At 34.9% G+C, this 12405-nt stretch overlaps 1 protein-coding gene across 2 annotated transcripts in view; it reads left to right on the top strand.

The window, feature by feature from the left end:
* The first annotated feature begins 4208 nt into the window (after positions 1-4208).
* AASS (aminoadipate-semialdehyde synthase) overlaps positions 4209-12405 on the top strand; it is a 54219-nt gene continuing 46022 nt past the window's right edge. For both annotated transcript variants that reach the window (XM_016213369.2, XM_016213370.2), the window contains exons 1-2: positions 4209-4832; positions 10622-10798. In XM_016213369.2, the coding sequence (XP_016068855.2) occupies positions 4593-4832; positions 10622-10798 (417 nt within the window). In that variant the 5' untranslated portion in view covers positions 4209-4592. The remainder of the gene's footprint in view (positions 4833-10621; positions 10799-12405) is intronic.

Below are 12405 nucleotides of genomic sequence, written 5' to 3' on the forward strand. Positions count from 1 at the left end.
CTATCTATCATCTATCTATCTATCATCTATCTATCTATCTATCTATCTATCTATCTATCTATCTATCTATCATCATCTATCATCTATCTATCATCTATCATCATCTATCATCTATCTATCTATCATCTATCATCTATCTATCTATCATCTATCTATCTATCATCTATCTATCTATCTATCTATCTATCTATCTATCTATCTATCATCATCTATCTATCTATCTATCTATCTATCTATCTATCTATCTATCTATATCTATCATCTATCTATCTATCTATCTATCTATCTATATCTATCATCTATCTATCTATCTATCTATCTATCTATCTATCTATCTATCTATCTATCTATCTATCTATCTATCTATATCTATCTATTATCTATCTATCTATCTATCTATCTATCTATCTATCTATCTATCTATCTATATCTATCTATCTATCTATCTATCTATATCTATCATCATCTATCTATCATCTATCTATCTATCTATCTATCTATATCTATCTATCATCTATCTATCTATCATCTATCTATCTATCATCTATCTATCATCTATCTATCTATCTATCATCTATCTATCTATCTATCTATCTATCTATCTATCTATCTATCATCATCATCTATCTATCTATCATCTATCATCTATCTATCTATCTATCTATCATCTATCTATCTATCTATCATCATCATTTATCTATCATCTATCTATCTATCTATCATCATCTATCTATCTATCTATCTATCTATCTATCTATCTATCTATCTATCTATCATCTATCTATCTATCATCTATCTATCTATTATCATCTATCTATCTATCTATCTATCTATCTATCTATCTATCTATCATCATCTATCTATCATCTATCTATCTATCTATCTATCTATCTATCTATCATCTATCTATCTATCTATCTATCTATCTATCTATCTATCTATCTATCTAATCTATCATCATCTATCTATCATCTATCATCTATCTATCATCTATCATCTATCTATCATCTATCTATCTATCATCTATCTATATCATCTATCTATCATCTATCATCTATCTATCTATCTATCTATCTATCTTTCTCATGTGTACATTGCAAAGACATAATTTGTAAATTAAAACAAATTCTTAAGTTTTCCCTGAATTGAGAGATGGAAATAGAAGTATTGGTATCATATACTATGTTCTATTGCTAGAGTTCATCCACTGACTGTGCTCCTATCTCTGTGAATGTCTGTGCATTTAATTCACTATAATACTCTCATGACTTTCAGAGTCCTTTCAAACTCCTGAGCAGCCCTAGGTAAGTAAAATGTGTACCTTAGTGCTCTACTAGTTTTATAAAAACATAGGGAAGAATATTTTAAATTTCATTTTTATGCTGTTTGAAACATTAGCCCTTTCTGTGTTGAAGGGAAGACTTTAGCAATTGTCAGGGGAAGGGTCTTAACTTCCCTCCCCTGATGAGGTGGCAATTCTCTTCCTCCCACTATTTCTCTCCTCCTCTTCCTCCTCTTTATTCTCCCCAGATCTTTCTTTTTCTTCTCTTCTTGCTTTTCCACATCCTCTTTGCTCATACTACTGGCTGTTATCAGCAGCTGGCACTGTCAAGTGGCAAGCCAGGGGTCTTCCTGCTTTGTTTTACTAAGGCATTGCTAAAAATAATTATGTTTACTTCCTGATCTTCTTGGAAGAACCTACAAAATCCAGGACAGAGATATCCAGAATAGCCCACCTGGGCATTTCGATGAAATACCAGATACCTGCAGTGCCCTACCTAAAAGCAATGAAGAAATCCTCACTGTTAGATCATTTGTGATGACCTTAGAATGAAATGAATGGTGGGCCTGGAAAGTTCTATGCTGAGACCAAGTTTTGGGTTCAAGCAATTACTAATACAGTAATACCTGCTATAATCAAATCTTTTTTTCCTAAGCTGCCAGAGACCTAAGTTTTACTTTGGCAGGGACTCAAGAAGGATTTTTGGTGGCACATGGGAAAGGGGTAGATAGAGGCAGCTCATGCTGCGGGGAGAACTGATCATTTATTAAAACGATTAAAGTTGATGCCACATGGATCTGATCTTTTTCTGAAACAAGCTGATGGCAGCACAACGTGTCAAATCTACATGGTGTGGATCTGCAGGCTTTGGGAAAGAAGAGAAAATCCAAATATTAACCTAGGAATCCTGCTTCTGCTTAAAAGCAACAGTTCTACTCAGTTGTTTCTTTACCTGTAAAATGGGGATAATAATAGTATCTACTTAATAAGATTTTTGCAAGGAGAAAATAAAATAATATCTTTAAGGTGCTCAGCTTGGTGCTTGGAATATTATATTAAACCAATGGTAGCCATGGTTACATTTGTTTAAAAACAAAGTTACAGGACTTGTGATTTGAGAATTGTCTACAAAAAATGAAAGTGAAAGCAGCTTCCCAAATAAACTCCAGAGGGTCACATCTGCTGCTTTCTTTTCCTATTCACCATGGAAAGTCTGTCTTTGCAAATATCTATGTGTGTATTACATGTGTGCATGTGTCTGTGTCTCTCCTCTCACATTGCACCCCCAACTCCAGACAGAGGAGGTCGGAGAAGGAGGGATGACTGCTGAGGGAGGGGAGACTGTGATTATAAATCAAATTGGGAAGAGGGAGAGGCTCTATTATCTCAACATGTTTTGTCTTGTTTAATACCAAGGATTGCTACAAAGAGTAGAGGATGTGGTGTCCCTCTGTCACTTATGGTATATGAAATACAGCTCCTGCTGGGAGGATGGGGCCATTTCTGGGCTTATCTGTGTGTTCAAAAGAATTGCATGTCTTTGGAATTGATTTTATTTGAGAACATAGGGATTCAAGTTCCATGGAATGCTGTAGTTTTTTCTTTGGCTTGGGAGAGAATAAATACTGTGTTTTGGCTTGGGTTTGGGCTTAATGTTGTCTCTTTTTTTTTTTAAAAAAACACCTATGTAAATAAACCAAAATTTAGATAGAGTACATAACAGTCTTTTACTGAAAGGTTGATCATCGATTTTGGCCCTAACCATCTGCATGTTCACTTGCTGTTTGCAGCCCTTTCTGTTCATGGCCCTCTCCTTCCTAAAACCTTCTTAGTGGGACTCTGCTGTTTACTTTGTTCTTTTGGGCCTGTTGTGTTGTGAATTGCCCTCTAAATTTTCTACCTCAGGTGACAAGTATTTGTGTGCCCTAGGTTTGTACAAACATTCCCCATCTACCTGGTGGTGGGTCTGATTTAGAGGTTGCAGTCTAATATAACAGATATGTGTTCTATACAAATTTTGCTAAACGCTAGCAGGAATTGGTAGAATATTTCTGGAAGGTGTGAAATTGTGTAGTATTTTGATGCCAACCTTAAACATAAAAATCTAAGGTTTAGTGTCCAAATCCAGCAAATTATCATCCGAAATGACATTTGACTACCAAATGTATGTAACCATATGAAGACGAATGTTTGATATTTATGCTTTAAAAATTTATGTGAAATTTATAGTGAGCCTCTTGTAAACATTTTATGATTGAATTGACGGTGGAATTTTGCAACTTGGAATAGCAGTTAGAAAGCTGGCTGAGACAGTTTTAGGTTTAATATATATGAGAGTGTGTCATGGAAAGGAAATCCTGGGAAAGGGAATAGTGTGTTTAGAACAACAAAGGGGCCAGTGAGGGTGAGGCTCGGGTTCTTAGGTGAAGCAGCATGTTTGTTTTGCTTTCTTAAATTTCTAATCTGCCCAGGACCAATACTTTTATAAAATTCAATAACAATGAATTACTAGAAAAATGATCATGTGATATAAAGGTCTCTATCTGTACATATCTCCTCACCGACCAGTGAAAATGAAAAGCAGTTCACTGATGGCAGTAGGCTGCCCAACACTGAGTAGCACTTGTTAGAGAATGGCCAGAGATGAAACTTGAAAGGAGTTGGAGCTAGATTGCCAAGAATCTTGTACATGATTAAAGAATTCCAAACTTTAAGCTCTCAAAATTGGCATAAATTATCTTCCTGTATTGCACTGCAGTTTAACTTGCTTAAAAGTTTTGTGCTGAATAGTTTGATAAAAAAATATATTTAAAAATCTGTTTCAGCCGCACAGACATGGGTTAGTGTCTCAAAGTTGCTCTGTACTTTTTAAAATCCTCACCCAAGGATATATTTTTATTGATTTTGAGAGAGAGAGAGAGAGAGAGAGAGAGAGAGAGAGAGATGTGAGAGAGAAACATCCACCAGTTGCCTCCTGTATGCACTCTGATGTGGGATGGAACCTGCAACCTAGGCATGTTCCCTGATGGGGGATCAAACCCGCAGCCTTTTGGTGCAAGGACAACGCATCAACCAACTGAGCCACAAAAGGCACTCTGTACTTTTTTTATTTTTGGAAATAAATACCCTTGTTTGTGGAAATTTGGGTTTGTTTGGGTAAAGGAACACTTTGTATATCATCCAGGTTTCCCCTCCTGTTTTCTCTCTCTTGTATCCGCTATCATCTGAGTTGGCTGGCTTTTACAACAGATTTCTTAGGAGACCAGAACTGACCTGTGAGCCCGCCTACCTTTTGTTGTCCTGCGCTCTTATGATGTCTTTACAGTCACCAGGTTTCAAAATGCTGCGCATATATAGCACCAAACTGGGCAGGCTCAGACTCAGCCTCTCCAGGGGGCTTCACCACAAACCCGTGATGGCCCTGAGGCGGGAAGATGTGAACGCCTGGGAGAGGAGGGCACCTCTGGCTCCCCGGCATATCAAAGGGATCACCAACCTGGGATACAAGGTCTTAATACAGCCTTCCAATCGGCGAGCCATTCACGATAAGGTAAATGTTTCCAATTTTTTAAATATATGAGAATAAAATGACCCTGTAAATGGAAATTAAGGAGCATCTGAGTGAAAATAAAATGTTTGCTAGTGTCATTTGAATACCACATGGCAGTATTCCTTTACTTTGGTTATATTAAGATTGCTAGTGAGAATCCATACTTGAGTCCAGAATTCAACCAATAAGTATTATTTTCATTCCATTTCGTGCTTTCTCCAGCTGAGGGATAGAGTGATTGCTTTAAATTTTTTAAAAATAATTTTTTAGCTTTTTATTTTTTCAAGGCTTTTAAATTTTTTATTGAATTTATTGGGGTGACATTGATTAATAAAATTGTATAGGTTTCAGGTGTACAATTCTATGATACATCATCTGTATATTGTATTGTGTGTTCACCAACCAAAGTCAAGTCCCCTCTGTCACTATTTATCTCCCCTTTACTGTCTTCTACCTCCACCATCCCCTTTTCTTTCTGGTAATCACCATACTGTTGTGTGTGTCTATGAATTTTTTTGTTTTGTTTCATCCCTTCACCTTTTTCACCCAGCCTGCCAACCCCACTCCCTTCTAACAGCTGTCAGTCTGTTTTCTGTATCTATGAGTCTGTTTCTATTTTGTTTGTCAGTTTATTTTGTTCATTAGATTCCACATATGAGTGAAATCATATGGTATTTGTCTTTCTCTGACTGGCTTATTCACTTAGCATAATACTGTCCAAGTCAATCCATGATGTTGCAAAAGGTAAGATTTTCCTCGTTTTTACAGCCCAGTAGTATTCCGTTGTGTAAATGTACGACAGTTTTTTTAGCCACTTATCTACTGATGGGCACTTAGGCTGCTTTCAAATCTTGGCTACTGTAAATAACATTGCAATGAACATAGGGGTGCATATATTCTTTAGAATCAATGCTTTGGGTTTCTTCAGATATATTCCCACAAGTGGAATCACTGGGTCATAAGGCAGTTCCATTTTCAATATTTTGAGAAAACTCCATACTGTTTTCCATAGTGGCTGCACCAGTCTACATTCTCACCAACAGTGCAGGGGGTTCCCTTTTCTCTACATGTTGTTTGTTGATGGAGCCATTCTGACAGGTGAGAGGTGATACTTCATTGTGGTTTTAATTTGCATCTCTCTGATGATTAGTGACGTTGAGCATTTTTTCATATGTCTATTGCCATCTGTATATCCTCTTTGGAGAAGTGCTATTCCGGTCCCTTGCCAATTTTTTAATTGGATTGCTTTTTTTTTGGTGTTGAGTTGTATAAGTTCTCTAGAAATTTTGTATATTAACCCCTTGTCATGTATCATTGGAAAATATTTTCTCTCATTCAATAGGTTGTCTTTTCATTTTGTCAATGGTTTCCTTTGCTGTTTTATATAATCTCTTTTGTTTATTTTTTCTTTTGTTTCTGCTGTCTGTGGAGATATATCAGAAAAAAATATTGCTATGAGAAATGTCCAAGATTTTACTGCTTATATTTTCTTCTAGGATTTTTATGATTTTGAGTCTTACATTGAACTTTTAAATCCATTTTGAGTTTATTTTTGTGTATGGTGTAAGAAGGTGGTCTAATTTCTTTTTTTTTTTTTTGCACATATCTGTCCAATTTTCACAATACTATTTATTGAATAGACTGTTCTTTACCCTATTGTACGTTTTTGCCTCATTTGTCGAATATTAATTGATGTTCAATTGTGGGTTCACTTATAGATTCCCTATTCTTTTCTGTTGGTTTATATGTCTGTTTTTATGCCAGTACCATGCTGTTTTGTTTACAATGGCCTTGTAAATGGCGTTTGTTTACACTACCTTATATCAAGGTAGTGTGATTCTTTGTTCTTCTTTCTCAACATTGCTGTAGCTATTTTGGGTCTTTTGTGGTTCCATATAAATTTTTGGGACACTTGTTCTAGTTTTCTGAAATACACCATTGGTATCTTGATAAGAATTGGGTTGAATTTGTAGATTGCTTTGGGTAGTATGAACATTTTAATGATGTTAATTCTTCCTGTCCATAAACATGGTATATGCTTCCACTTACTTGTATCTTCTTCAATTTCTTTCTTCAGTGTGTTACAGTTTTCTGAATACAGGTCTTTTACCTCTTTGCTTAAATTTATTCCAAGGTAGAGGGATTGCTTTTAGAAGGAAATGATATTCTTTTTTCATTCTGTCCTTCATGGTGGACCCTGGTTCTGTCACTGGGAAGACAAGGCCAATAAGTCTGTTCTAAGACTTGGCTACAGGAAATGCTTCATTGAGTAGACTTTGTTCATGGGAGTTTGCCTTGCCAGCCATGGTGTGAAGCCCTTCACATTCATCATTCTCTTTACCCTTCACAATAATCTTACGATTATTGTTCTTTAATTTTAACTGACTCTTAATTTTCATTTTAAAGATACACATATGCTTTTTGCCCTGAACCATTTGAAAGTATGTTCTTGACACTTTACTACTAAATGCTCAGTATGTATTTCAGTGTCATTTTCCCGCCATAACCATCATCTCATTTTCACACCTAAGAAATTAATTGTTCCATAGTATCATCTCTCATAGTTCATTTCAAATCCCCCACTGTCCCAAATGTCTTTTATGGTCTTTTATTTTAACTGAGGCTGAATTAAGTTTTCTCTCATTTATTGCTATGTCTCTTTAGTTCTTTTAATCTAAAAAGCAGACCCCCTCCCTTTTAATTTTGATTTTTGTCTGTTTCAATGACTGACTCTTTTTGAAAAGTCCACACCAGGCATGACTTGTAGAATGTTCCGTTCTGTTTTATACCTCATGATAATTCAAGGCACATATAAATATTCCATAAATGATTTGTGTTCTTTCCATTGTATCTCATCAAAGACACAAAAAATCAGTTGTCACATGATGAGATATGTGTGATCATTTGGCTGAGATGGTTACTACCAGATCTCTCCATTGCAAGAATACCTTTCTTCCTCTGTACTTACTAAGTCATCTGTGGGATGCTGTTTTAAGACCTGTGAATTTCCTGTTTCTCAACAACCTTTCAACTAGTGATGTTAGCATCCATTGATAATTTTTGCCTGAATCAATTTTGACATGGAGGCTTACAAGGCGAAGATATTCTGATTTTATCACTCTTGTATTTCTTGATATTCTTCTGTAGAAAAGAGATTATCCGTAGTTACTACTTTTCTCCTGCTCTTTTGAGTATCATTATGAATGGGTACATAATGTCCTAATTATCTCAGATTTGAGAGAGTGAGAGTCCCCTTAATGGGGCTCCTATGTCATTGTCCAAATGAATCCTTTTTTTTTTTTTTAAAGACAAGAATCCTTTTATCTCTGAACCTTCTCGTTGCCTAAAACAGCAAATTGTCCTAGCCTCACATTGTGCTTTTTCTGCCCCACACCTGGAATCAGCCATTACATCAAGGGATCCTGATTTCTTTTAGTTTGTAGAAACCAAGATCTGGTATCTAGTGTTAGGTGTGCTTATGTTACTGTGATATTGTTGTTCTTAGTCCTTTTAGGGATAGAGCAAAGAAATACACAGGCAGAAAGACATACACAAATAAATTATATATATGATTAATTCTATATAATAATTGTATAGAATTAATTATATATAATTTAATCATGAGCTAATACCAATATTTCCAAATAAATTTAACATTGCAGGTTTTTCTTACCTTTAAATTTTTATATTTGCATTTGTTTCTCCAGCAGTGAAAATATTAATTTCTTATAACATGAATGCATGTTATTTGCTCTACCCCAAAATATACATAAAATAATTTTGGAATCATAACAATGCTAATATTACAATTAATAAATCTGTTAATGCTAAGAGAATAGACCTGTATAGTTCTCATCACAATAAAAAAATTCTGTAACTATGTATGTGGGCAGATGTTAACTAAACTTAGTATGGTGATCATTTTGCAGTATATACAAATACTGAATTATTATGTTGTACACTCAAAACTGATGTACTATTGTATGCCAATTAAATCTTAAAAATATGAAATGGAGTTTAATATTTCTTTGACTTTTTTTCTTTAAAACAGACCTCACAAGGAATATTCAGAATGCTATGTTTAAAAGTTACTTGAATTATTTTTTCTGTCTGGTTGCATTGTCTATGTGATATCCAGTTGGATTAATTTTTTGTTTCAAATACATTTTATGTTTGCTTTTATATCCTTTTGATTTAATTTTATTTTTTTCAAATAACTTAAACATTTCTGAGTTTCAAAGATCGAAACTGTGTAAAAAAGTTGTAATGCAGAGAAGTCTTACTGTCATCTTAATCTTCCTACATTTATTGCCACTAATCCAGAGGCTACTATTTTCATTAGTTTCTGACCTATCATTCCTATGTTTCTTTTTGCAAAAATAAGCATGTGAGTGTGTGTGTGTGTTCTTAGTTCCACTTCAGTCTTATACAGAAGGTTGTGTACTATATATACCTTTTTGCACCTTGCTTTGTTTAGTCAATAACATATCCTGGAAGTCACTCCATGTTAGTTCATAGTGGTATAGTAATTACCCCATGGTTTATAGTGATGTATTTAACCAGTCTGCTAATAAGTGGACAAATAGATTGTTTTCAAAGGAACCAAGTATGAACCATATGTTCATTCTTGTACTATCTCTTCTATCCATTTTTACTTTCTTTTGAAGTAGATTCCTAACTAGATTTATCTTCATTTTATTCAGTTGCCAGTTTTGACGCTCTTTTAATTCTACTTTAATCATGCTACACCTTATTTAAAAATCTGAATTAACTGTCTAATGTCTCCTTGTACTAGCTATACAATCTCAGTTAACTATGTAAGTCTCAGGTTTTCCATTGATAAAATGGGGATAATAATTGTAACTACCTCATGGGAGTTTTATGAGAATTAAATAAAATAATCCATGGAAAGAACTTGGCAAAGCACAGAGTAATTTGTTAATAAATGTTGATTATTATTTTATTTTTATCCAATAAAGTTCATCTTTTCCATAACATTTAGTCTACTTTTCCAAATTGATTTATCCTTTATGCTCTAAATATTTTACTTTCCATATTTGTATATATTTCTTCAAAACCTCTTATGATATTGCCACCTCTTCAAATCCTACTCAACATTTTAGATTAATTAAAATGTTTCTACTTCCTTCATCATCTCACCTGGAGATTATCTTAGTATCCATCAATCTAATAATATCACTTAGATTCTGCGGATCATAATGTTCTTTGGAATTCAGCCTCATTCACTGTCCTCCTGACTTCTTTTTTACTGTATTTTGTGGGTTCATTTACAGGAGGGATTTACCTGGCTTCCTTTGTGTCTTACCATTCATCTCTAATACAGTCCCCTGTACAGAGTAGGGCAGTAATAAATAGTAATTAAACACAGAAAAGTAAATTTTGCAGATATGTCTTTCTTTAAAAAATGAACCTGAGTAATGAATTACTACTTAGCGTTTAATGTTTCAGTGCATTGTTGGTATAAAATAATATATTTCACAATTGTATTTAAATCACATGTGCTAGTGGTTAGGATCAAACTATTAGCTGCTCTTAAAATAGGAGTATGTGCTAAATTTTCTAACTTTTTTTTGCTATAAAAATCAAACATGTTAGATTGATCTTTAGCCAGCAAGTGAAAATATTAGTAGTTATTCTATTATTTGCTCTTATTCATACAGATTTTATTCCTTTTATTCCTGTGCCTTTAATTGCTATACTTGTTTATTAAAGAAAATATGAATACAACAAATCAGGAGAATAACTTTTAACCAAAATTGCTTCCCCAGGAATATGTCAAAGCTGGCGGCATTCTTCAGGAGGATATTTCTGAAGCTTGTCTTATTTTGGGAGTTAAAAGACCCCCAGAGGATAAATTAATGTCCAAGAAGACTTATGCCTTCTTCTCCCATACAATAAAGGCCCAGGAGGCCAATATGGGCCTATTGGATGAGATTCTAAATCAGGTAATTGGTGACTCACACTCATAAATGTTAACAGAGAAAAGATATATATATATATTTACTTTTAATTATCAAGTGGAGTTTAGTTTTTTTCAGAATCTAGGAAATATGTCATGTTATTCACCTTGGTAAGAAAGGTGATCTATGAGTTAGTGCTTGAATAGTTCTGCTGCTTAAAGCTCCTCTGTGGCTTGAGTTTGGAATTTGTTATAAGAGAAACCAAACATATAGTATTCCTTTTGTATTCTGAAATGGAAAGAATGATAGAAGTGGTCTCCCAAAACCATCCCCAATTTATAAGACCAGTTGGTCAGATATTAGCAAGGAGAATTTTTGAGCTGAAAAGAACCTCAGTTATATAATCCATCACCCTAATTTTTCAGATGAAGCCCAGAGAGGTGAAGTGGCTTGACTGAGGTTGCACAGCTCTGTAGTGCCAGAACTGGAGTAGAGACTATTTTTACCTTTATTAACATGAAAAGAGGGGGAACATTTTTGAGATATAAATACTATTGGAAAAACTATCAGCTATTTAAAATACAGAGTATTCATTCAACAAATATCTGCCAAGTGCCTACAATGTGTCTGACACTGTTCATTGCAATGACAATAAAATATCCCTGTCTTTTAGAGCTTACATTCTAGTGGGAGGAGACAGATGATAAATAAATGAGCTCTCATATGTCACTCAGTGATATGTGTGATGGAGATAAATAGAATGTAGAAGGAGAAAATCAGTGCTGGGCACTGGGGGAAATGACAATGCTAGTTTAAATAGGATTTTCAGGGAGAACTTCATTGTGAAGTTGGCACTGAAGGAGTTGAAGGATCAAACTGTATTCATCTGGGAGTCTTCCAAGCAGAGAGAATAGTAATGCAGAGACTGCTGGTCTTTTGAGTGGAAGATGAGAGTAAATGTTTTTTTAAGATGCCTTACTTATTCTTTCTGCTTTGTGGGAATGGGACGGGGGAGGGAGAGAACAAAACTGATAGAAGATTGTAAGTCTAGACCAGTCTAGATGCTAGGCTACAAATGGTGGTGGCTTCATGAGGGTGGTGGAGTTTGTGATACATGGACAGATCTTGGCTGTATTTCAGAAGTCTGATTCTACAGGATTCCCTGATGAAATGAATGTGGAATATGAGAGAAAGAGAAGAGACAGTGATGACTCCAAGATTTTGACCAAAGCACCTTGAAGGAGTTGCCATAGGTTGAGATGATGCTACTGTAAGAGGAGCAGGCTTGGGTGGAGGAACAGGAGTTAAGTTTAGGGCCTGTTGAGTTTAATTGGTCCATTAAACATTTAAGAGGAGATGCTGTGTGGGCTGTTGGACATGAATTTGTAGCTCAGGAGGGCAGATCCTCCGATACACATTTTGTGATTGTCAAAAACTAGATGGTATCTAAAGCTGTGAGAGTGGATGCGAGTAGGGAGTAAGTGTAGATAGAGAAGTCCAAAGCCTAAGTCCTGGGGTAAGGATGTTAGAGAATTAGAAACTAGAATGGCATCTGAGAATAGGTAGAGAACAGGAGAGTCCACAAACAGTAAAAGCAATGGAAGTATTTTATATAGGTGTATAGAACACATTCCTAATAATTTGAAATATGC

The sequence above is a fragment of the Miniopterus natalensis genome, chromosome 10 (assembly GCF_054644295.1).
Source record: "Miniopterus natalensis isolate mMinNat1 chromosome 10, mMinNat1.hap1, whole genome shotgun sequence".
Taxonomy (NCBI): domain Eukaryota; kingdom Metazoa; phylum Chordata; class Mammalia; order Chiroptera; family Miniopteridae; genus Miniopterus; species Miniopterus natalensis.